The 27,717-nt window shown below is 36.9% G+C and overlaps 1 protein-coding gene across 1 annotated transcript; it reads left to right on the forward strand.

Moving 5' to 3' along the window:
• On the forward strand, positions 1-26,623 carry LOC132041563 (protein RRP6-like 2). The gene is given in 15 exon segments (XM_059432263.1): positions 1-770; positions 1,509-1,661; positions 5,817-5,975; positions 6,046-6,129; positions 8,189-8,268; positions 8,473-8,523; positions 21,540-21,648; positions 22,533-22,615; positions 22,806-22,851; positions 22,989-23,033; positions 23,035-23,086; positions 23,167-23,336; positions 25,082-25,351; positions 25,449-25,544; positions 25,729-26,623. Coding segments are annotated over 15 exon segments (2,814 nt in total). The 5' UTR covers positions 1-113; the 3' UTR covers positions 26,488-26,623.
• Positions 26,624-27,717: the final 1,094 nt, after the last annotated feature.

Here is a 27,717-nt window from a genome sequence, read left to right on the forward strand (position 1 = left end):
CTACGGAAACACACACTAAAACCCTACAGCCAAAAACCCCTCTTCATCAATGGTGAATCCTTTAACTTGAAAAGGAAAAAGGCATTGTTTTATAAATCAGTAAAAGGCCATCAATGGAGATGGATTCATCTGAAGGTATGTCCAAAAACGCGGAGGATACGTTACGCAAAGTCACAAGTGGGCCTTTGCCATCTACGGTTGCAAAACTCTCTGGTTCTTCAAGAGGAATACCCAGCGATAGAGACTTCGATTTCTACAACAATTTCAGTGAATTCAGGACACCCATATCAGAAATAGACAAGAAATCCAAGGAAATATTGGAGAAAGTAGGGGCATTATCGGAATTATGGGGAAAGTCCATATCGTATCCGGAGGATCCAGATGAGGAGGAGAGCGGAGAATGGTTGGTGAACATAAATGACGACGTTTTGGAGAAACTGGCGTCGTCATTGGATGAGTTTAAGTTGTTGAGAAAGAAAGAAGGGGAGAGTGCAGTGAAGACGGAGGAGGAGGATTCTGAAAGCGGGGGTTTTCAATTGGTTTGTCGAAAGAAGAATAGGAAAGTAGACAATGCAAGTGTGGACAAGACTGAAGAGAAGGCGGAGGGGGTGAAAGTGGCTACCAAAGGGAAGCCAAAGGTTCCGTTTCATATACCCACCATCCCCAGGCCGCAAGACGTGTATAAAATAATTGTTAACAATACAAACCAGCCATTTGAGCATGTTTGGTTGCAGAGGACTGACGATGGTTCCAGATTTGTGCATCCTCTGGTTAGTTCTTCAATTTATCATGAAACCTAGGTTGGGAAAACTTTATGAGGTTTATTTCGTACATAGGAAATGTGGACATTGTATGTTTTTCTTAGTTTATCTTCTCCTACCTGTACTTCTTTTTCTCTGTGGTTAAGCTTAAGACATCTCTAGTTTAATACTTCATGGACCCTGTTCTAGTTTGAGAACATCCCCTCTTCAAAGGCAAAAGTAAGTGACATACACACACACACACACACATCCTAACTGAATAACTAATAAACTGAACTTAATATTTCTTGAATTAGATTAGCTATTAACTCTTGTATGAAGCTAAACTAATAAAAACTATCACATTTTTTGGTATTTAATTTTCCTACAGCATTTAGATAAATACAATAATATTAAGAGCAAACTGGAACAAATTCTTAACTTTTGGATGATAGCAGTGTTCTTTGTAACAATAAGGAAGGTTTGTGTAAGGAAATATTAAGCTTGAATGGAGTTCTTATATAGTTGCCAAACTAAAGGAGGTTTTTGTAAGTGTAAGCTATTCCATGACATGACTTGGCGTTATGTGCTGCAATATCGGTGTCCTAATACATGTCCATTTTTTACCAATGGGTTCTCCTACTACAAAGTTTAAACAAAGTTTGTCTCTAACTTCTTACGTTGTTGATATAATTTCAAATAAATAAATTCATAATAAAATTAATAAACAAAGATTTGCTTTCTGATTTCTCTAGCTATGCAATGCAGGAGAAATTTGCTCCCTCAGACTTTGTTGAGAGTGCTGGCATCATTGAGCCTGTCAAACCTCCTCCATTAGAGATTACTCCATTCAAGCTTGTGGAAGAGGTCAAAGATCTGAAGCAGGTAGCAACCAAGTTGCGTGCTGTGGATGAGTTTGCGGTAGGCTTCTGACTATAGTTTCATATTTGTGTAGGTTTTTGAGGATGGGATGTGAAGATTTGATCTCCTTAAGAAATTCGTGTTGTTTGCCTAACTTGCATTACTTATACTAGCAAATCTGAGACATGGTATGCTTGTGAATAGTAGATTGTAGTACTACGCTAAATAACTTTTCAAAAGATGACAAAAAGTTGTATTCCGAATGCATAATCTGCAGTTTGAAGATCGAAGTCTCTCAAAAGCTACTTCTGGATGAGATGTTATTTCTGTATTCTTTCAAAGCTCATCACCTTGCAAGTTTCTTTCAATGATTTTATACAAATGAGCTGATGCTTGTACCTATATGCATAGCTTGACTTGCTGTTTGAAATGGATAAGAAAACAGAAGTTCTGATGTTGTCAGAGAGGAAGAAGACGAATGTTCCAGAATATGAGTCTTAATATTGAGATCAGTTGGAGCATGCTGCTTTGTCTGTTACTACTTAAATGGATGCTAACTTTGATGATTTTGTTGGCATGTAATGTATCTATGGAATGCCCAATTAAGATTAAAATTTTAAATTACTCCGAGGTGAAAAAAGTCTGTAGATTGCTGAGAAAAAATCTGTAAAAATTTTGCTGTTGAAAGAATTTTTAAATAACCTGGAAAAGATATGTATGCATAATTGGATATTGCAATACGTTTTAGATAAGTTTCTATCAAGCTGATAACTTTAGGAAAAAGGTACTTGGGAAGTCGGTCATGTGATATTTTTTAGATTTGTTTATAATCAGGATAGACTGAAGCAATTTATTGTTACAAAGCTGGTGATAAATTATGTAGCGCGCGGAGGAAAAACTGTTTATAATTATGAGGGTTTTCTGAATATTTCTCTAATAATAGTAGTGTTGGGGCCAACTTGCGTGCACCTTGAAGATCCACCTGGTATATGCTACTTCCCATCAGTAGAGTATCATTCTGTCCACCAAGGTTTAGGCAATTGAGAAGAATTAATTTAGTGTAACCTTTGCTAGGATTTGATCTTGGTTCTCAATATTGTTATTTCAACTGGTGGGCCACCCCTGGGGCCTTAGATTGTATAATACTACATAATTCTTATATTGCCCAAGTTGACCAAAATATTTTGAGAAAAGTATTCATAATCATAGGTATAAGAGAAACGTCATAAAACATATCTCAGAATCATAAAGAATTCACATCTGATGTCATACAAGAATTTTCAAGAACATCTGAGTATTTATAAAAACATCAAAAGACAATACCAAAGAAGGTTTGGATGAGACCGTGTTTACTTTGCAAAATGCTTTTGTGGAAGGTAGACAAATTCTAGTGCAACATTAGTGGCTAATAGAATGAGAAGGCTTAAAAGCAAGGTGTACGAGGTGTTTTGTGCAACTTGGGTCTTGAGGAGGCTTATGCTCGTGTGAATTGGGAGTTCTTAGATTTCATAATGATGAAAATGGGCTTTTGATGATAGACGGAGAAAGTGGAGCAAATATTGCCTTTCTGTGGTGAAGTATTCAGTACTTGTGAATGGCAATCCATGGCGATTCTTTGTTAGTTCGAGAGGTCTGAGACATGGAGACCCATTATCTTCTATGTTGTTCACACTAGTTATGGAGGCATTGATCATGATGATGGGTAGGGCGGTGACCTACATATATTTGAGGGGTTTCCAAAGCTGAAGTTGGGGGTTGTGGTACTGTGAGGGTCACACATTTATTGTTTGCGGATGATACTTTGATCTTTTGTGATGATCTGACTCGGCCGGAATACTTTTTACATGTGTTATCATGGTTTCAAGTGGTATCAGGCCTCAAATTCAACCTCAGAAAATGCGAGATCATACTAGTTGGTGATGTTGCAACTTATTGAGATTCTGGCGCAAGTTCTAATTGCAAGGTTACGGCTCTTCCCACCACCTACCTTGGATTACCACTAGGTGCATCTTATAATGATCAAGCAACAGGGAATTCGGTATTCGGTACCACAGAGGATTGAGAAAAGGCTTGCAGGTTGGCATAAGCGATATTTGTCCAAGGGAGGAAAGGAAGTTTTTATTAAGATCATATTATTGAGCATACCTACTTACTTTATGCCATGTTTTAGTCTCCGGGTTGTGTCATAGAAAAGATGGAAAGACTTTAAAGAAATTTCATATGGGCTTCGACCAAAGGTATAAGGAAGTTTCACCTGGTGAGATGGGTACTATTACGACTTTTAATGTTTGGGGTGGCCTTGGAATTGAATTTCCGAGGGTTTCAATAAGGCCCTACTAGGAAAATGGTTATTTGGAGATTTGGGATGGAGGAGCCTGCTTTTTGGGGGAGGTGATAGTAGAAAAATATGGGGTCTTGGAAGGGGCTTGGAGGACTAAAAATAGAACCGTGCCTTATGGATGTGGTCTGTGGAGAAACATTATGAACATTATGAAAGGATGGGAGTAGCTTAGTGGTTTGTGTCTTTAGGATAGGGGATGGGATGCGAGTAAGCTTTTGGGGGCACAAATGGTGCCGGGACAATATCGTGAGACTCACATTTCCAGCTATTTATAGATTTTCATGCCAAAAGGAGATGACTGTCCAACGAGTTAGGATGATACAAGATGGAGAAATGTTTTGGCATTTGAGGTTTAAGGGAATTTTCAAGATTGGGAAGTGAGAGAATTCCAAGACCTAGTTGGATTGCTTCACGAACAAGGAAAAACATATGTTAATCACGATGTATGGAGATGAGGGCGGGGAACAAGGGAGTATTTTCTGGTAAGTCTTTATATGAGAAGCTACTGGTTAGAGAGGAGGTCACATTTCCACACAGATCGGTTTTGGATTCCAAAGGTGCTGAGGAAGGTGTGTTTCTCTAGTTGGCTAGCAACTAGAGGGGAGATATTGACGGGAAAAATATTGAGGAAGAGGAAAGTTACGTACGTTAATTGGTGCTTATGTGTGAGGACGCAGATGAAGATGTTGATCACCTTCTTCTCCATTTTCCTATATCATCAAGGTTATGGTGGGTGATACTTTGTTGGTTTAGATTATCTTGCTTATACCGGGCATTGTGAAATAATTAATGTTCAGTTGGAATTGCGGAAGCTGGAAGAGAAGACGAAAGGCATGGAATATGGCTCCATTAGTGGTTATGTGGGTCGTTCGGAGAGAGAAACGGGAGAACTTTTGAAAATGTTGAGATGAACTTTCTACATTTGAGGAATAGTCTCTTATCCCTTATTGCTTTTTGGTGTACCCATAGGGTTCCTGTATGTATAGAAGATTGGGTGTCGATCGTCGAGAACCATATCTCTATGTAGGTTTTCTACCTTTTGGTATTCTCCTTGTATACGTGTGCTTTTATTATGTGCCCACTTTCGTGTTAAATTAAAATTATTACTTGATAAAAAAAGAATAATATTAAAAATCTTAATATGGTTCTATAGTCCATGAATGGGATCCCATTGTATTGTAACCTATATGAGAATGTCGTAAAATCACTAGGTGTGCTGTGTGCATCCTATTATAATTTGATTCTGCAAAAGAAACAATCCCTGCTATCTTTGAGAATTTTCTGCAAACTGCAGGATTTGTACAAATATTTCAAAATTATCCTAAAGCTGGAATACATGGAACATGCTATAAGTATGAGAAATGAAGACATAAAGACATGTGAAATTTTATTGGGTATTGGGTGTTTGTTCCATATTTTGTAAGAGGATTGAACCTCCATAGTGCCCCTTCCATATGATTTTCCTTGCTATAAGGCAATGAATAAAACATGACCACGCAAACAAATCCATTTTTTCCCTGATCGGTGACACAATCTTTTTCGCAACTCTAACTACTCGTTTCAGCAGCAAATACTATGAATGAAACTCTCTCAATGATTTCTGTCTTCTCATGCATTGCATCAAGTCCTTTGTAGATATGGTTTCTTGGAAGAGCTGTTATGGTAATCTGGGCTTAAGTACTTCATTCTCGGAAGAGCTGTTATGTGTTTGCTGTATGCACTTCTTTCCTTACACGTCCTATACACAGATAGAGAAGAAGGAAAATTTTAACTTGAAGCAAGAATGATTAGTTCAGCCTTTGTTACTTTGTGTCTGAACCAATAATACATGTTTTCAAGGCTTGATGTTAGTTCTATGTTCTGTCTTTGTGTAGGTTGATTTGGAGCATAATCAATATAGATCATTTCAAGGACTGACATGCTTGATGCAAATATCCACTAGAACTGAAGATTTCGTTGTTGACACTCTGAAGCTTCGCGTTCACATTGGCCCACATCTAAGAGATATTTTTAAGGACCACAGGAAGAAAAAGGTAATTTTCTGAATCATATGCCATTTCTGTATTTGTCAAAGATTTCTCCTGAAAGCACTTTACTTACTAGGTGATGCATGGTGCTGATCGAGATATTGTGTGGCTTCAACGTGACTTTGGCATATATGTCTGTAATTTGTTCGACACTGGCCAGGTTCTTACCTTAACCTTTCTGGGCCTTGATCTAGAGATAGATTTGAATTTTATACATAGATATAAATATGTATATGTGTGTCGTGTGTCACTATTATTTTGGCTTTCCTTCTCTTTTCTGGGTTTCTTGTGATCATGCAATTACGAAAAGTTTGTTTTGTGGGGGTAGGAGTTTCACTGCTATGCAGGGATAAAACGCACATGAGAGCCAGCTATGAATGTTGGATGGTAAAAACTTGATCAAAAAAATGAATGTTGGATGGTAGCAGCCTTTTATTCTTTTTATGACGCACAACATTCACTTTGCTCCTTGTTGGCATAATCAGCTTAATGCAAATCTGTAGAATCAATGACAGCCAAAAAGATGCAGGAGGTTGCATTTTACTATGTGTTGCTTCCATAAATAGAGAAACAGAGGTGTTTTAAGTAATGTCGATGTCGATTTTTAATGAGAAATAGTCATACTTGTGCGTATTGAAGATTCCCCCTTCATAAATTCATACAGATGGAATGGTAACAGATTTAAGTTTGATCTGTTTTATGTAAAAATATTTAGTCTAACAATTTCAGGTGTTTTTTGGGGCGTGGTCCTGAGAAGGGGGATGAGGTGGTGGGAGATGGTCCGTGCATCTTGCTGTGAAGCATGCAGGCATCAATTTTGTTGTGTTTGCTATTGTTTTATGGAATTCTTCGTTCGTTGATGGGTACTGAATAAATTCACGTTAGCATATCCATGAGGGTATTTTTTCATTGGGTCCATAAGGGTTGTTGAAGAATGAAAAAGTTTCACATCGGTGGTTAATGAGATGGGTGGTCTCCTTAGATGGAGTTGGACAATCCTCCCCTCATAAGTTAGCTAGCTTATGAGGGTTGAGTTAGACCCAAAATCCATTTCTTTACATGGTATTAGAGCAATACCCATCTCACCCGATGTTGGGGGCCCCCATATTAAAATTGCCCACGCTCCAGATGTCCAGCCCTGGGCGTGAGGTGGGGTGTTGAAGAGTGAAAAAGTCCCACATCGGTGGTTAACGAGATGAGTGGTCTCCTTATATGGACTTGGGCAAGCCTCTCTCTCATAAGCTAGCTTTTGGGGTTGAGTTAGGTCCAAGATCCATTTTTTTACAAGGGTATTACACTTGTACACTGTTACATATTTTTTTCCTTCTATATTATATTTGCTGGGATAGGCTTTATTAATTAAAATATAGTGTTAAGTATCTGCCTTTAGAAATAGAGAATGATAGCCTGTACGCAGAAAGACTAAAGAAGTAATTTTCTACTCATAAGGAGTATGAAACCAAGATATGAAAAAAAACAAAAGCGCTGATAATTTGCAGCAAAATGATGGGGTATTATTACTATGATTGGACCATCTTTTTCTTCACTGTAAGATAACAGCTCATCTATGGAGAATTATTCTTAATCTCAAAGGCATTTCCTGGACCATGCCTGGGATGATTACAGATGCTCTTAAAAGCTGGGAGGAAACAGGCTTACAGGCAAAGGACAGGAATAGATGGAGAATTATCCCTGCTTGCATTTGGTGGACAATTTGGAAGGAGAGAAACTCCAGATGTTTTGAGAATGTGGAGAATGGGGTGCAGAAGATCAAGTTAAGCTTTATTTTGCTGTTTTGTTTTTGGTGCAATCAGATCTACTCTAATGATACTGTCACTATAATTGATGTTTTAGATACAATATAGAGAGAGGGCAGTAAAAGTTAGACTTTCTTGTAAATACGGTTTCAGTACTACCTAAGTACTGTTTGCTACATATGAAATATAGAAAAAGTTACCAGTTTCAAAAAAATTATTACTATGATTGGTCACTCAATAGAGATAGGAAAAGGTTCTGCTATTGAGTGCATTTGTGAAGATTTAAGGTTTATGTTGTACCTCCCTGTCATTTTTTCTCCTTGGTTCGTTTAGTACTTGTAGTTAGCATAAGCACATTCAAAGGTCTGCTTTATGCTCTTGTCCTGCGTCTGTTTGAACAATGAGGTAAGAGTTCTTATGGATCCTTAATTAATTTTTGGGTAATATTTTGTGTATCCTTAGGCCTCAAGGGTTTTGAAACTGGAAAGAAACAGTCTGGAGTACCTGCTACAACATTTTTGTGGAGTTACAGCAAACAAAGAGTATGGTCTACCAGTAATTACAACTTGTTCCTACTTTTCAAATCATATGGATATCATCCTCCAATTATCAGATGAACAACGAAAACAAATCTCCTCACCCCTGCCTTCTATAACAAATAAGTGGATTTCTTTCTAAGATATCAAATAATGGTTAATGGGATGCCAAAAAGGAATAATGCTTCTGGTTACCTTATTTTTTTGCAGATATCAGAATGCAGATTGGAGATTACGCCCACTTCCTGTAGAGATGATGAGGTATGGTGTCTAATTCTCTAGTTTCCTTAAGACTATGCTTCATATTATTGTTATGATGAATGTTTTACCTATCCAAAAATACATATACATAATATATATATATATATATATATATATATATATATATTTTTTTTTTTTTTTGAAATTGGTAACGACTTGTATTCACAGTAAAATTCAGCTTCAATTGAAGCTGAATTGTAATCTTTACAACAAAAGTATAAGGAGCACCCAACAAAAACTTGCACTTGTCCTATTAAATCTACCAGGTCTCCTATCTCCCCCCACAAATTTTGTTTACACCAAAAATAGAAGAGATTTAGACAATTCATCCTAATTTTCTGGATAGAGCTACTAGTGCCCTAAAAAATTCCAGCGTTCCTTTCCTTCCATATTGTCCACCAAACACAAGCTGGGATGATCTGCCACCAGTCTTCTTCTCCACCTCTCTTTCCTACACTCTTCCAGCATCTGAGAAGCTCAACAGTAGTATTAGGCCTAGTCCAATCGATACCAAGGATACAAAAGAACATGTTCCACAGATTTGTAGTTGTCTTGCAGTGTAAGAAAAGGTGCTTATTGGTTTCACCATCTTGACCACATAAGAAACATCTTGAACAAATCTGAAAACCTCTTCTTTGTAATTTCTCGTGGGTCAGGCATGCCCTCCTCGCAACCAACCAAACAAAACAAGAGACCTTGAAAGGGATTTTTACTTTCTAAATGAGCTTCCAGGGCCAAATCTCCATCAAGGTTGTACTATGGTTGAGGTTCCAGTAAACAGACTTAACAGAGAAAGTTCCTTTGTTGTTGTACATGTATGTATATATGTACATACATACATATATATATACATACATGCATATATATATATATATATGTATGGGTTTTGCTAACCTACTACATGAAGATAGTAGGTTAGCATTGTACCCATTTTGTATTTTCCTTAAATGCCCTTGCTATTTCTTACTACAATACATTAAAAGTAATGACATTTTTGTCATTCACCAAAAACTCTAAAAAGAACTCCTAACTCATCTCTGCAATTCCCCCATTCCATCCATCTCCAATTTTAACAACGTAATTTCAGCATCTTCCATTACCGTTCTAGAAATCAAATTGCTGGTCCATTCTATCAATATAGAGAAATATCAGTTTTCAATTTCCTAATGTTTGGACTCAGCCTGTTAAAATTAGACAATGAATCCAGATGAATTAACTCTTCGATTACAAGAAAATGGCGTAGATGCAGGAGGAAGCAGGTCACTTTAGGTTGAACAACTGAGATGACAAGAAGGAACCAATTTTATAGGAATAAAAGAATTTTTACTATATTAGAAGCATGAGTTGGGGGTGGTTTCGTCGTCCACCTCCAACTCATGTAAAAAAAAAAAAAGTAGACCCCATATTAAAAAAATCAAGCAATATCCAAAAAAAAAAAAAGTGGTCCCCATATTTAAAAAACAAGCAATATCAAAAAAAAAAAAAAAAAGTGCACCCCATATTAAAAAATCAAACAATATTTATGTAATTCCCAAAGTATCCCCATTAAGTCAATAATGGCGGATTCATTGCCACATGCGTATCAAGCCATTAGTGGGAACAAATGACATTATTGTACAGCAAAAAACATAGACCCCATATTATTGCTTTTCTTCAAAAGGTTAAGTAGCCAAACCATACAATTTCCTTTCTTTTCTTATATTAGCTTGAGATCTAATCTAGATATTTAACTGTTGTATTTGCTATTCCGCCATGTCATTTATTTGTTATGTTTACTAAAATAAATATACTTAAAATATTTATATTTTAAAATAAGATAGGAGACTGATGAAGTAGAAACTTTCCCTCAGCCTTTAAGTGAGCCACGTGAGGCTCCACTTATTGAAAAGAACCTTTTAGAAGATAAGAATGCCTCACTTCTCGCAGAATTGAAAGACACTGCTTCTAAATTCTTGGAAAGCTTTGCAATTTGGGAGTCTGCCAATACGACGTGCAAGGAAGTCACCTCATCATCTCATCCCTCTTCTTCTTTTCTGAATCACCAGGAAGAATACAAGGAACCCCAAGAAACTGGAAAAGAAAAGGATATTGATGCGATGACAATTATCAGGGATGAGACGGACCAGGTAATTTCAGCAGAACAAGATGGCACAAATTTGCAAATTATGCAAGTTCACGAAGCGGAATCAGTGAGCACGCAGCCTCTGGAACATTCTGAGGCTGAAACTAGGGCCTCCAATTGGGTGAAGTCCAATATTTTGGAGTTAAGTAACATATATGGGGCTGCTTTTGAAGGGTGTCAGGAAGAGGCACTAGCACTATTCATTAAACTTGACAAAAGGAAACAGATCCTGGAAAAGGAAGGAACACCCAGCAAAATCAAAACACCTAGGAACAAGGGGATTAGCAAAAATGAATTGAAGAATTTGCAATCAGAGCTCAATAAAGAGGTGGTAGGGGTGAGAAACAGGGGGAAGAATTTAAGTTTGACTCATCAATGAAAGTCAAACTTTTATCTTGGAATGTTAGGGGACTTAACAAGCTACCAAAAAGAAATCTTGTTAAGAGCTTGATGCTGAACTGGAAAGCAGACGTCTATTGTTTTCAGGAGACCAAAATTGAAAAAGAGGGGGATCTTATTGCCAAACAATTATGGGCATGTAGATGGATGAAGTGTGGAATTCTTGAAGCTCAAGGTAGCAGTGGTGGTATTACGATCCTTTGGGATAGTAGAGTGTGGACTGGTGTATTAGTTGAAAAAGGGCTCCTACTCAATCACTTACAGCTTTGCTTTTGTTCATCATTCTTTCAATTGGTGTGTTACAGGGGTCTATACTCCCCACACCAGAATGGCTAAGGCAGAATGCTGGGAGGAAATTTCAGCAATCAGAGGGTTATGGGATGACTCTTGGGTCACTTGCGGGGATTTTAACACAATCAGACTCATGGTTGAAAGAATGTTCTGTCACAGAATCACCAATGTGATGACTGATTTCTCAAGCTGGATAGAGGACATGGAACTTCATGATCCTCCTTTGAATGGAGGAAAATATACTTGGTTCAGGGGAATAAATCACAACAGTGCTGCCAGACTTGATAGGTTCCTTTTTTCTAAGGAATGGGAGGAGGCCTTCAGGGATATAAGGCAAAGACTATTGCCCAGAACTGAATCTGATCACACTCCAATCTCTCTCGAGTGTGGTATCTGGGAACGCAAAGGTTCTTACTTTAAGTTCGAAAATTGGTGGCTTGGGGTTGATGGTTTCAAAGAACTCGTTTCAAAATGGTGGACTGAATTTGAGGTCCATGGCTATCCAAATTTCAAACTTAGCAGCAAGCTAAAGATGCTGAAGTACAAGCTTAAAGAATGGAGCAGGCAAAACTTTGGGGATCTAGTCAATAAGAAGAACAACCTATTGAATGAACTAGCTGATCTAGACCATATTCAAGATAATAGGGAGCTTAATGAAGAGGAAAAGATGATCGATATAGCAAGGCAATTATGGTTGAATTGGAAGATCTAGCCAAAATGAAGAAGCAAGTTGGAGACAAATATCCAAGGTCTTATGGTTAAAACAAGGTGACGAAATACTAGATTCTTCCAAGAATGGCAACATCACACAAAAGATACAACAATTGATTAATGGTCAGAGGCGAAGCACTGGTACGGAGGTCGATATCGAGGTTATAAGCTATGGTTGATTATTTGAGAAGTCGTATTCGAAACCGAATCATAGGCATACACATAATTATGTTAACTCCCCAAGATAATCGGGAGGAAAGTCAATGGTTGCAAAGACCTTTTTTCAGAAGTGCTAAATACCATCAATTTACTGCCGACAAGGCTCGGACCTCGTTGTCTTTTTACAACGGGTTTCTTTAAAGAATGTTGGGATATTCTAAAGGAGACCTAATGCAAACCATTCTTAATTTTCATCACAATGAATTCTTTGAGAGATCCTTCAATGCTTTTCATCGCATTGATACCAAAAGAATGGGGCGAGTTTAACTTAAAGATTTCGGACTATAAGCCTTATGTAGGAGTTTACAAGATCATCTCTAAAATCATCACAAAAAAGAAGACCACTAGGGAAGTTGATCGATAACACCAAACTCTTCGAAGGAGACAGACATGGATGCGAAATTTACTAAAAATAGCTAGTGGACTCCAAATTCAAACAAGGAAGGCGGAATTCTATGTAAATTGGATATCGAAAAAGCTTTGACTAAGTCGGTGGGGCTATACGGTGAAGATCTCGAAGACATGGGCTTTGGGCACAAGTGGATAAAAATTTGGATCAAATTTTGCATCTCTAGTGTTGAAATTTTCTCGTCTAATAAATGGTTGTCCGGCGAGGTTTCTTTCAACCTCGAAAGGGTCTGACATGGGGTGACCCATTGTCACCTTTCTTATTTTTATTGCTATGGAAGGTCTTAATCATGGTTAGGACAACTAAATCTAATGGTTGGATTGTGGCTTCGACTCGAGTCCACCATTACCAACCATCTGGAGATCACTCATTTTATGACGATTCACTAGTTTTTGTGATGTTGAAGTGGAGCACATCAGACATCTCAAAGCAACCGCCCATTTTGAAGCCTTGTCCGGTCTTCATGTCAACCGGAGCAAAAGTTCACTCTATCCAATTAATAAAGTTGATGATCTTCAGAATCAAGCATGGAACCTAGGTTGTCGGTGGGCTTCCTCCACTAAGTACCAGGGACGCTCTAGGTGCCAAAAACAAAACCAAAGAAATTTGGGATGAAGTTTTGGAGAGATGTAACAAGAAGTCAAGGTGGAAAACCCAATACCTTCTTTCAAGAGTTACACTCATTAATTACTCTTGGATGCCCTCCTCTACGTACATGATGTCTCTTCTTCCCACTCACTAGGAGTAGAGAAAAAGATTGCCAACCGAGACGAGACTTTCTTTGGCAAAGTAATAAAGTTGATGATGAAAGGAGACGCAAGAACCCGGTCAAATGGGACTCAATCATTTTGAACAAGAAGGAGAGTGAAATTTGGGCATTAAGAACTTGGGGTTGCACAACAAAAGTTTGTTGCGAAAATGGCTATGGAGATTCAATTCGCAGGACAATCCTTTATGGAAAGATTCATTTCCCAGAAATAGGGATGCTAGATCAATGGATTACTAAAAAGTTAATGGCCCTTATGGTATTAGTGTATGGAAATCTATTAGGTTCCAATGGAATTTAATTCGGGCTAATGTAGATATCATAGTTGGCGATGGTAAGAAAGACTACTTTTTTTGGGCAGATCGGGATTGGCCATAACAACCTTCAATCGACTTTCCCCCGACTTATACTCTATAAGCCTCCAAGCTCAAGCACAAATCAGTCAAGTTTGGAGCCCTCAAGGATAGGATCTTATTTTCAGAAAAGTTCTCAATGATTGGGAAATTGAAAGCTTAACCAATATGCTCCAACTCTTAGGCTCCTTTGGAGGAACTTCAGTTTATCCTGACAGACTAAGATGGAAATTGAACAACAAAGGAACTTTCTCTGTTAAGTCTGTTTACTGGAACCTTAACCATAGTACAACCTTGATGGAGATTTGGCCCCGGAAGCTCATTTGGAAAGTAAAAATCCCTTTCAAGGTCTCTTGTTTTGTTTGGTTGACTGCGAGTGAAAATGCCTGATTCCACGAGAAATTACAAAGAAGAGGTTTTCAGATTTGTTCAAGATGTTTCTTATGTGGATGGTGAAACCAATAAGCACCTTTTCTTACACTGCAAGACAACTACAAATCTGTGGAACATGTTCTTTTGTATCCTTGGTATCAATTGGACTAGGCCTAATACTACTGTTGAGCTTCTCGCATGCCGGAAGAGTGTATGTGGAAGAGAGGGTGGAGAATCAAGAAACAAGATCAACTTGCCTCGTGTTTGGTGGACAATATGGAAGGAAAGGAACTAGAATTTTCGAGGGCACGGGTAGCTCTATCCAGAAAATTAGGATGAATTGTCTAAATCTCTTCTATTTTTGGTGTAAACAAAATTTTGGGGGGAGATAGGAGACCTGGTAGATTTAATAGGACAAGTGTAAGTTTTTGTTGGGTGCTCCTTATACTTTTGTAAAGATTATAATTCAAAATTTTCGAGTTGACAGTTTCCTAATTTTACTGTGAATACAAGTCGTTACCAATTTCAAAAAAATAAGATAGAATTTAATTACTTTTTCATTTTTATTCTTACTCTAATAAATGTGAAAAGAGATTAATGTCGTAAAAGAAAAAATAATATTAAATGGAGATCAAATAATAAATAAGGTAAATTAGTCAAATTATAATTCTAATTGATTTCCTTAAACGTGCAAAAGACAACATGACAAGTAAAATGAGCTAAACCAAGAATATTCACCAAAAATTTAAAAATAGAAGTTCTTCGTTTAAATAGAAAATCAAATTTCTACTTTGTTTCGTTTTAAACATGTAAAATTAATTTAATAATTAGAATTATAATTATCCGAATCAAAATTTCATAAAAAATAATAAGTATTGTTTAGGTCCAATCTACATACATTAACAATAGAATATTTTACACCTTTAAATTAATCGAATTAAAATCCAAAGTATCAACTGATGCTTAAATATTGCTATTGTTTTGTCTCAAAGAGAGGAAAATAGTTTCCTTTTAAACAAGTCTTCTCTTTTAAAAGTATTAATAAATTTTTGCAAACTTTGTATTCGTAGCAAACACTAATATAATAAAGTTTTGGATACAGAGCACAAACTACAATGTTATATTAATCGTGTTTTGAACATAGTATATATATGTATATATATGCATAAAAATGGTGCAAAATTATGTATGTTTATTAGCAATATAAGAGCCCGTTTGGATTGGCTTATAAGTTGCTTATAAGCTGTTTTCAGCTTTTTGAGTGTTTGGCTGACCAAATTTTAAAGTCATTTTGTGCTTAAAATAAGCTCAAAAAAATAATTGGGCCCATTTGACTTAGCTTATCAAAGCGGCTTATAAGCTGAAAATCCTATAAGCCAAAAAAAAAAATAAGTTAGACTCCCTCAACTTATTTTTTTTAGCTTATAAGCTGCAAACAGCTTATAGGCATAAGCCCATCCAAACAAGCTCTAAAATATATATATTATCACTACCCAAACACAACTACATATACATAGATATACTATAATCCAAAGTGCGCACGAGCATACGCCATCTAGTATTGGATAGACAAAGAGGATATTCATGCCAAGTTGTTCCGTCCTGCTCTCTCACAAATGAGATTTTACAAAGCTTAATTAACTGCCAAGGTTGGAACTTTTCTTCTCTGCCTTTTGGAGGCAGATCCCATGTAGTAACATTTTATAATTAGATTTAACCAAACAAATAAAAGTAGAAGCTCTATAAGTTTTTAGATTTATAACACTTGTAAATTTCCTACTGAGGAGAATCTCCTCCATGATTTTGGTCTGTTGAAACTAAGAAGAGAGAAGAAAAAAAAAAACTTGAAATGTTAGGAAGAACCATTGCTGTCAGCTTGGTCTCTTTTTTTTTTTTTTTTTTGAAACTGGTAAGGTTGTATTCCTTAGCATTAAGGATATGCCGACTAACTCCAAAAAGTTACAGAGATCCAGTTAGACCTACATCCTCTATACATTGTTGTTTACACCAAGAAAATAACGATATAATACAATTCCATTTAACTTTCTGGATGGAATTGGATTATCTTCAAAGCATCTATCATTTCTCTCCCTCCACACAGTCCACCATATGCACGATGGTATAATCCTCCACCATCTCTTTTGGCTTTTGCTTCCTCCCTTTTTAATCCAGCAACTTAGCAGATCTACTGTGTGTTCAGGCATGATCCAAGTGGTGTTAGTGAGGTTGAAGAAGAGAGCCCATAGTTAAGCTAGGGGTGTGCAAAAACCGGTTTAACCGATAAACCGAACCAATTAAAACACTATTGGTTTATCGATGTCGGTTTATTGGGTTAACGGTTTATAAACGATTTTTGGAAAAAATTTATTGGGCTTTCGATTTTTAAGGATTCAGTTAATGGTTAAACCGATAACCCAATAAGCTTATATTAAAATTACATTTTTAACCCTAATTATATATTAGTGGCTTTAAAATTTAATCTTTAAATGCAAACCCTATTTCTAAATTTCTTACCGCAGGCACACTTTTTCTATTTAATTAATATTCTCTCAATTCTCATATGAAGTAGGGCTTCCGATGCCTCTCTGCCTCTCTCCCTCACTTCTTTTGCAATTTATAGTTTTTATTTTGCATCTTATAGTTTGTCTTGCTGCTTGTGTTTTCTTTCTGAAGAAGTTGGCCTTGTTCATGAACAAACGAACTGTGAACTGGCCTTGTTTGGTTTTTGAAAGATTGCTACAGTGCATTTTATAGTTTTTGCCGTGTAATTTGTGTAGACTTTATGCATGAAAGCAGTGTATATATGAACAAATGAAAATAAGAGAGAAAAAATAAAATTAGTGGAGCATTTTCTTATTGGTTAAATCGAAAACCGAACCGTTAAGGACCAAAAACCGATAAACTGTCTTATCGGTTTGGTTTTGTTTAGCGTATTTACAAACCGAAAACCAATAAATCGAATCGGTAATTCAAGAAAACCGAACCGACCGATAAGCACCTCTAAGTTGAGCAGTGAAGCTACAATGTAGGAACAAATGATTGTTTGTTTCCCCTGTTCTGTTACAGAAAGCATTTTGACACAAGTTGCATTCCTTTCTTCTGAAGCACGTCATGTGTGAGACATGCTCTCTTTATCACCAACCATGTGAAACACTTTACCTTGGTGGGAGACAGACTTTTCCAAATGCAGTGCCACTGATATTGTATTCTCCTAGATGGATCTAACATCTCCTTTTTGTATGCACTATTGATTGTGTAACATCCATCACTGCTATGTTCCCAAGTAATTTTGTCTGAGTCGGTTGTGAGACCACTGACAGTTTCTAATTTTCCCAGAAGAGTTACCACCCTGTCCACTTCCCAGTCATTTAACAGTCTCCTAAAAGTAAAATCCAATCCTTGGGGTGACCAACATTCACCCACTTTTGCTTCAGGATAGTTGCAGATGCTGAACAAATTTAACAGTCTCCTAAAAGTAAAATCCAATCCTTGGGGTGACCAACATTCACCAACTTTTGCTTCAGGATAGTTGCAGATGCTGAACAAATCTGGGAAAGAATCCCTGTGAGAGGTTTGGTCAATCAAGTTTTCTTTCCAAAACTGGATTTTTCTTCCATCTCCTACCTTTAGTTTGATGTTAGCTTCCGACAGGGGCCAAAGAGACCTGATAGCTCTCCAAACTCTAACTTCGTAAATATCTGTGACTTCCTTGGTGCACCAAGGGGTTGTTTCACCAAACTTTGCTCTGACTACTTCCTTCCATAGACCATTTTTCTCACCATTGTATCTCCAGAGCCATTTCATCATTAGGCATCTATTTTGTAAACTTAAGTCTCTGATCCCCAGACCACCCCTCTTCTTACTGAGTAAGATTGTTTCCCACTTCACCAGGTTGTACCCCTTCCCTTCCTTACACCCTTGCCATAAGAAATTCCTTCTAAGTTTATCCAATTTTTTGATAACGTTGGAAGGTATAGGAAATAAGGACATTACATAGGTGGGAAGAGAGTCAAGTACAGAGTTAATTAGGTTGAGTCTACCCCCAAGAGATAGATATTGAGCTTTCCAGCTAGTTAACTTTTTTTCGGTTTTCTCCGCTATACCCATCCCATATCTCTTCTGCTTTATGTTTGCTTCCCAATGGCATGCCAAGATAAGTTGTAGGCATATTCTCCACCTTGCACCCTAAAATATTAGCCAGATCTTGAATCTGTGGGACCTCCTTAATAGGAAATAAACTGCTTTTTCCCCAGTTGACCCTCAGCCCTGCTGTTGCTTCAAACACAAGTAAAATCATTGTGATGTAGCATATTTGGTCAAACTTTGGTTCACAAAAAAGCACTCTATATCTGCATCGAGTAGATAACAAATTTCCATCACTTCTCCACCAATTTGAAATCCCCTGATCCATCTATTATGCAATGCTATTCTCATCATACTATCGAAACCCTCCATGGCTATAATAGAGAGAAAGAGAGACAAGGGATCTCCCTGTCTAAGTCCCCTCTCAGACTGAAAAAAACCCACTGGTTCTCCATTTATCAGGACAGAAAACCTGTCAGTTTTAATACAAAAATCTATCCAGCTCAACCATTTATTCCCAAATCCCATTTGCCTGAGGATGCTCAATAAGAATTTCCAGTTGACATGATCATATGCCTTCTCTATGTCCAGCTTGCACATAATTCCAGGTTCCTCTCCCCCTTGATCTTGAGTCACACGTTGAATCAGTTTTTCTTTTGCCTGATGTAAATATGGTTTTCAGCACAACCTATGTGCTGGTTTAGTTTATACATCCAACTGTTACCTTCTCAAAAAAAAAAAATCTTGAGTCACACACTCACTGGCTATCAGGGCTGCATCCATAATCTGTCTCCTTTATGAATGCCATTTGATCTTTGTTCACCAACTTATGAACCACTTTTTTCAGTCTTTCGGCTAAAATCTTGGCTAACATCTTCCACTTTCCACCTATCAAGCTGATTGGTCTATAATCCTTCAGTTGAGAGGCACCAACTTTCTTGTGAATTAGTGCTAGAAAGGTGGCATTGAAGCTCTTTTTAAAGGTCTGGTGAGAATGAAAATATTGGATAGTATTGGTGATGTCTTCCTTCAGTACTGCCTCTGCAACCAATCCTGTTCTCCCGCCGGAGATCATACAATGAAGGGATTTTGAGTGTTTCAGGGGAAAAGAAAATGAGTTTAGAGTTTTTTAGTGAAATGACAACAAGGTCCCTATTTTGATGTGTTGTAAGAAATAGTAAGGGAATTTAGGGAAAACACAAAATGGGTACAATGCTAACCTACTATCTTCATGTAGTAGGTTAGCAAAACCTATATATATATATATATATTATATGTGTATATTATATATGTATAAGTATGCGCAATATATAGTGGTGAATGTTGTCAGTTTGAGATGTTAACAAATTTTTGGATATCTGCTGGACCTTTTTTTTTGGCAGTATGTGCAGAGTAAATAGGATAATATATATATATATATATATATATATATATTTTTTTTTTTTTGATGTAGATAACTTTGGATTAATATCACCATTGAGAATTTGAGATAATTATCGGTGTAGACCTTTTTATTTTAAATCTAGTGTACTTATAGGTACAAATCTTGACACAAAGATATTTACTGTAATTTTCCTTATTAAAAGAAATTTAGGATAGGTTCTTAATGTACCATGAAACTACTCTTGGAGTTTGGACAAACATTGGACTTACTAATGATTGAGGTGGGTTTAGATAATTCTTTGAATTACTCGAGTATGTAGCTTCTCGTCACTTTGTTAGGGTAAAAGAAATGGAATAAACTTCCATGGATATGTTTCCAGCTAGGTGGCACTCCTTTAAGATCTGCATGTTCTTAGGGACTTGATGATGGAGATTCAGATTATCATCTAGATTAATGATTCATTGATCTCTGTACATGATTGCTTCTTCCTCTAATACCAAATTTTGGACTCTGGAAGTATGACATATTTCGGTGGATTATTCTTTTCTTCGCATATGACGTATTTCGGTGGATTATTCTTTTCTTCCCTTGTCTTGCATAAGCCTCTGAAGCTTTCTCTCATCTTCTTCCATTTGGAATTGCTTAGAGGCTTTCAGTGGTCTTTTTCTTGTAGAGATTCAAGAGAAAGGCAAACAACCATTAGTGGTCTGCACCTAATAAAAATAGTGTCACCTGTCCATCTAAGCCGCTTGGTGAGACATTTTTAAATTCTTACTGTTTGCTTTGCTTCAAGAAGCTTTAGTGACAGCAGTTTGGATTTTCTTTTTGTACACTACATTACTTTGTAAGGAAGCTTCTTGTTATTAAAGGAGATTCTTGAAGTTCTTTGAAGATATTCTGTTTGGGTAGTGCAAGGCTCTTGTAGGAATACCTAGACCCTACTTTGTCCAGACTCTTCAAAATTGTTGCCACACCCGTGTCGGATCCTCCAACAATACACTAATTTTGGAGGATCCGAGTGCCATTTTTGAAGAGTCCGAGCAATGTAGCCTAGACCAATAGTTGTCTTCATTTTGGGGGAGGATGAGGAGAGGGGTATTTTTGGATTCTCTTTTTTTTTCAGTTTTTATTTTTGAGAATGGTAAGGTTGTATAAATGGAGCACACAGGTTGTGCGAAAAAAGGGTATCATTGGGTTCTCACTGATGTGGTGCTATAGATCCTTCTCATGAGATTGTCAACTCTCTAAATCATTCTTTAGTGTTTATCTCTTTCATTCCTTAATGCAGTTTTTTCTCTTTCTAATTGCTGCAGGTTTTCATCCAAATAATCCTTTATTGAAATAGCTTTTCATTAGATTAAAAATTTTCAAACACAAGTTGAACATGACTAGAAATGAGTATTGAATTGTCATCTGTGATAGTGAGCTGAGACTGTTCTCAACGTGAATGCAAGTTGTTGAATGAAATATTTCATGCCTATAGCCTAATGATCCATTTACTTATTTCATAGTATAAATATAAGGGCAATAACTGATTTTTGCTGAGTCTATCATGTTTGCTTGGTGTGGTGCTGGTGGCCCTGGTGGGCGACGCAATGCCATTTCGACTGTAATTTAAAATTTCCGACTATGTTGGATGATACAGATAGAAGACTTCAATCATTCCGAATCTGTGTTTATCTGGTGTTTTAAAACCATTGTTTTTGGTGACTTTATCATTTTCTACTCAAGTCAATCAGGACTGAATGATTATGTGTTGTTGTTACTAGAATGGAACTTTTCCTACAATTTTATAGTGATTTTGCTTCTACACTTATTGTTCTTTATTATTACCCATAAGTATATAAGTTTTTAAGTTTATTGTGGATTCTTGCGCTTATTTACTCAAGTGCACACATATAATGTAGATATGCTAGAGAAGATACACACTATCTCTTGTACATTTATGATGTTATGAGGATGGAATTGCTATCTTCATCTGCTGACAATGGATCTCCTGATGCTCCTCTAATAGAGGTAAGTGTCTGTGCTTTTGTTATCCAAGTTGCTCCAGGAATCAGATTTTTCTTGTTATAATAAGCATCCTCTTCATTTATGTGTCGTGCTGGACTTCACCTTTTTTGTTCCCCTTTTAATACACCCTGTGTTCCGTTTTATATAACACTATTACTACTTGAGGAGTCTTAACAACATTTTCCTTGACTCCTAACTTGTCATATATTTTCAAAATAATTTTATAACATAATAACAGAAAGATTTCAATAACTTAGACTCGAATTTGAAATAGGCTAATAAGCTCTTTCTCGATTCGCCGCATTTCTATCTCTTACTATCAAAAAGGAATGGCTGGACTTTCTATGCAGTTGCTAATTAAGTACATTTTATCTTAAAAAGATTAAGAAACTGATGTTCAAATTGAGACCGAAAATCTGGAAGTTCGAAACATACTCCGAACCCCTGCATTCTTTTTAAAATGTAGGGAATAATAATTATTGGGTAACATGCTGCACCAAGGGTGTGGGCCTAGTAGTCAATGAAGTGGGTTGAAAACCATGAGGTCTCAGGTACGAATCTCAGTGGAGGCAAAAACACTAGGTGATTTCCATCTAGTCAAAGCCTTGGTGGACGGAGTAACCCAGTACCTGTGTTGGTGGGAGGTGGGAGGTAGCTCCTGAAATTAGTTAAGGTGTGTGCAAGCTAGCCCCGATACCACGCTATAGTTATTTTTATAAGGAAACATGTTGGCTAGACTTGCAGAAACTCTCATCAGCTACTTTCTCCTATTGTTTCAACTTCTGATCAAATTGATGGAAGTGATATATCTTAGTTCTTATCTGTGTCTTACAAGTAATCTATTTTGTTTTTTCTGCTGTTTGTCTAAGATCTGCTATTGCTTGCAGGTGTACAAGCGCAGTTATGATATATGCATGCAGCTGTATGAAAAAGAACTTTTGACTGATAGCTCATATCAGCACATATATGGGTATGCATTTACCAGTTATTTTACTATATTTAACGGACTACGAAGTTATGTTCTTTACTTCCTCCCATTCTCAATCGATTGAAGAGTTTACACATTTAATAATTGATTTGGGTATCTTTGAGCCATTCTTTATCTCTTCCATTGTATTTTTTTTGACATTTAAGGCAAACTCTTTCAAACGCAATTGCAGATTACAGGGAACTGGCTTCAATGCGCTGCAGCTTGCAGTTGTTGCTGTGAGTTTTTTCCTACCCACTGGTCATATTATTGATTATGGGGCAGAAGATCAAGTTAAGCTTTATTTTGCTGTTGTGTTTTTGGTGCAATCAAATCTACTCTTTGATCCAACATTTGAATTTTTAGATACATATAGAGAGGGATAAAAGTTAGACTTTCCCGAGCAGAAGATGAAAGTACTGTTTGGCTATGAAATATAGAAAAAGTTGCCAAACAAAACACTTATTGAAATTGGTACGTTTAAAAAGCCCTCTTGCTGTGTGCACCAGCTTATAGGCCGCAGATGTTCTAAACATAATACTTTGTTGCAAAAGCTAAGCAGATGCCTCTTACCACAAACAAATTAAAGCGATTGATGAAATCAAAGCATCCGTATGTTGAGCATAATCTTGGTGCTGTTGTCAGCATCATTAGGCACTCTGTTCAAAATTCCGCTGCATATGAAGCAGCTGTGGAACATCTGAAGGAAAGGCGCTTAGAATTAGTAAGTAATGCGTTGACACATTTTGTCTGTCTGATTCATCTCGGTGCCCAAATTCCTTTCCCTCTCTTTTGGTTAGGCATTGGGAATGAAAAAAACCAGGTTCTCTTGAGTAGTTAACACGACTTTTCTTCGTGTGATTTTCTGGATTTGTCAAAGCACTAATACCAAATTCATTTTGTTGAATCCTTACTTTGCATGTTATAAGGTGGATTCTATGCCAATGACCTGCAGATGATTTACTGTGTTTCTCTGCATGTCAGAGTATGGGAGCATACTTTTTGTCTTTTTGAAGATTTTTTAAAATAAAATCTTTATTTGGCCATAAAATTTTTGACGGACAACAAATCTTCAAATCCCAAATTCTGGCTCAAACTTGTTTTTGGGCCAAGATCTATGTTTTGGCCTTTTCAGAACTTCTAAAAACTACCCAAACTTTTGTATTTTATAAAAAAGCCCCATCTATTTATGACCCAACTAATTCTATCTACCATGTTTCTCCATTAAAGTCGTATCTACCATATTTCTACAATTAAAGTAGTCTCTTCTATAAAGTGAACGAGCTAAGGTATGCCCAAACGGTAGAAGAAGAAACCTAGGGAAAATTGATTTGCCAACTCTAGAAATCCGCTGTGAAGATAAAAATGGATCTTTGTGTTGTAATTTGAATTGTAGAGATAGTGATTATGTTATCTAGCAAGAATAGCTTGTTATTAAAACATCATGAACTCTTTGATAATTTTGGGATTACAGAGCCCAGCTTATGTATATTTTGTATGGCTGGGTATTCTTGATAGTTTTTAGAATCCCATTGGTATAAGTAATGTTTCATATTTCCAAAACAAAAAGTGAAATATGTGCCACTTTGAAAACTATGGCAAAACACATTTTCAAAACTTGAAAAACTTCACCCAAATCAAGTTTTTCAAATTTTTTTTGGGAATCTATGGCCAAACGTTAGCTATGAGGGTGTTTGGATTACCCGCAGTGGTGTGGCTCAATTGGTATGAATGGGCTTTCATAATGGAGGTCTTAGGTTTGAAACCCCCCCGCCTATGAAAGTAGGGGAGTTTGTCTTATTCTCTCGGGTCAAATTCCTTTCCCTCTTTTGGTTAAAGCTTGCCTAGTTTCTGCGAGTAGTTATCTCTCTTGTGTGGTTTGTCAAAGCACTAATACAAATTCATTTTTGTTTATCCTTATTTTGCGCACCCAAAGGCCAAAGACCTGCAGATGATTTACTGTGTTTCCTTGTCATAACAAAAGGGTGTTTGGATTGACTTAAAAGTTGGTCAAACTAGCTTTTCAAGCCAAAAGCCACAAGTTGGGCATCCCCACCTTATGGCTTTTCAGCTTAATGATATTTTGGTTTGACCAAGTAGTTTACATACGTGTCCCCTACATCTTTTGATAATTGTCAAATATCCTTTCCTCACCAAAAGTCTTAACCCCATCTTTTTCCTTTCCATCTGTACCCGTGCTCCCCTAAGCATTTATTCTGAAATAATACTGTTTATATTAGTGCGGATTCCTTTTGACATCTTCGCTTGTTAAACAAACATTTGTCACATTACGTTGAAATAAGTGTATTTTTTCTCTATAGTTGTCTATTCCTCATTGTATTACAAATGCAAAAACAAACGTAACTTTCTCCAAATATTTGGTTCATATTTGAGAGAACTTTTTCCTTGTATTTTCAGAACTCTACCAATTATTATTCATCCTAAGTATGTCGTCTGCATTTTGTGCAGCCAGCTGAAGAGAACATTGTGGCTACTGGGAGTGCTGAAATGTTGGTTGAAATTTCTGAGCCACTGAAACCAACAACAGGGACAGAAACTTCAAATGTTTGTAGTTCACCTGATGCTAGTGTCTTTAAACACATTCTAGCTTCAATACAGCAACAAAACGAATCTCTGAAACCAGAAAGCGCTGTCACCAAAGTTGGTTTTGGTGGACCTGGTGACACCTCTGAACGTTGTAATGAATATGGTGATTTAAAAGCTACCCCTTCGGGACAGGTTGATGAACATTTGTTGAGTCTTAGTTTCCATCTCTCTAGAGCGCTAGATTCTTTCTTGTTCATGGTTTAACTGATAAGGATGTTTCTCATTTCAGGTGGAAGTAACTATTCAGGCAATTAAGAAGCCCAGCCGCGGTCTTGGGATGTTACTAGGGAGTACAGCAAAGAGGAAGCTGCATCCTGATAAAAAAGTATCCTCTGCAACCTTGTATTATTTGATTTATTTGTTTCTCTTATAAGTAGCTTACACTGTTGCATTGTCAAATGCTAAGCCTCGGAAGTTCGAATTGCTCTAATTAGTTGGACTCGTGTACTTATTTTCTCTAAAGCTATGATCAGTTTTGTTGATGCCTCCTGAATTCTTTAAATATGCAGGAGCCGGAAGAGATCCAAGTGCAGCAGATCAATTCTTCAGTGAGCCTTCCATTCCATGCATTTTCAGGTGGGATTGAGCGGATACAGCAAGCTGCAACAGACCCTTCTAAACCATTGGAAATTAACCATAGAGGGGAACCTGTTGCTACTAATTCCAAGTTAGACGTTATAGCCCTGGAGACTGATTCAGATGATGGGGAATCAGTAAAAGGTGAGCTATCAACCAGAGAACAGGAAAACTCCTTTGCCATGCCGGTAGCTACTTCAAAGTTAGAAGATGTTATCTTACTGCACAATAATTCAGATATTGAGGAACCAGTCAAAGATGATTCAGAAGCTACTAACAATCAGCCTGAGTGTGGGGAAACCAAAAATGCAGTTTCTGTTGAGGAGATGGATGAAGGGGATGAGAATATGGCCTTGTCTAATCTCTCCTCTGGCTTCAACAAGTGTTTCCATTCGATAAATAAAAAAAGTAAGGCGAAGCTTGCTGAGAAACCACAAGCACATGAAGGTCAGTTGAAGGTTCAGCCTTTTGACTATGAAGCAGCAAGGAAGCAAGTGGTATTTGGAGAAGATCCAGGTAAACAACAGCCTGAAAGAGAAGGTGATGAATCTCGTAGGAGTAGGACTGGTAAGAAGGATTTAGTCTTAGGTCAGCCACCAAAGATTGAAGGGACAGCAGAGTTCCAGCAAGGTAGAAGGCGTCAAGCTTTTCCAGTTTCGGGAATCGAAGCTATACTTTTCATTAGAAGTTGAAAAGTTATATGAACTCGTAAGGTACGGAATGAGTTTTGTCTGCAAAGCAAGTAACCTCATCATTCATGCTCTTGGCTCAAGCAAGAGGGGGAAATCATAGTTTGATGTTTATATATGAAAGTAAAAATTTGAATCAGTTGCGGTGTTACTGTTAATCTGCATTTGCTGTGGCGCAGTATTTTATAGAGGTGCAGTGCCTTGTATAATATGCATCCCACTCCATCCTAAACTCCTAGGTGAAGACACCGCCGTTAAGAAGGTATAAGGATTTGATGGCTTGATATGTTGGCAATGATGAAAAATATGATGTTGCAAGTTAAATTACAAGGAAAACAAAACAATCAATGAAATTATGATGGTACGGGTGCTAAGAAAGAAAAAACGGGTGCTAAGAAAGAAAAGTTTAGTGTCAAAAAGTTAAAACATAATGCGCTCCGCCCCCTCCTCTTTAGTTTGCAGGGAAAATATGGGATTGCTAAAAATGTTTTACATGAAAGACCTGCTTCAGAAATATTAAGTCATGCAACAGGCCAACTTGACACAATTTAGGGTCGGCCTTTATTTACATGACAAATGTGAGTCGTGTAAGAAATAGTAGAGGTCTATGATGCAACTTAAATTACCGAGTCTTTCATATTTGGAATTAGGAAAGGGGTGGAAAGGGACGGTAAAATGTTATGTAATTTGAATGTGATCTTTCTGAAAGTGTCTCCTTTCTCTCTCTTTCAAACAAAATGTACACGACTTGTCCAGATGTTTACTTTCCAAGTCGCGCTTGCTTGTGTGACTTCTTTATAATTGTTGTTCTATATATATGCTATATTAAAAGCATGATGACGTTTAGCGAAATGTCATTCATCCTTTTTACCCTTTAAAACTAGATTTTACACTGGATAAAATAGTCATTTAATCGTTTTCTAATACTTCGTTTGATATTTGCCTAAAATTTCGGGCTTGTTACTTAAAATTCTGGCTGTTAAAATATTTGTTTGAATTGTGTAAGAACCTGTACTATTTTGGAATTTCAAACCGAATAAGATTTTTACTTAAAGAAATTATTTCCTTAATTTTTTACTTCACAATTAATTTGTTTGTGTCGTATGTATTTCTTATTTGTCATATACTATATTAGAATCCGTAAGTTCCTCGAGTTTTGCATCCCAAAACGTCTTTGATCAGTGCAAGCTTAGTCATGCGGGAAATTTGTCCTAATAAAATTAATCCTAAGCA

This window comes from Lycium ferocissimum, unplaced genomic scaffold (genome assembly GCF_029784015.1).
Source record: "Lycium ferocissimum isolate CSIRO_LF1 unplaced genomic scaffold, AGI_CSIRO_Lferr_CH_V1 ctg10747, whole genome shotgun sequence".
Classification (NCBI taxonomy): Eukaryota; Viridiplantae; Streptophyta; class Magnoliopsida; order Solanales; family Solanaceae; genus Lycium; species Lycium ferocissimum.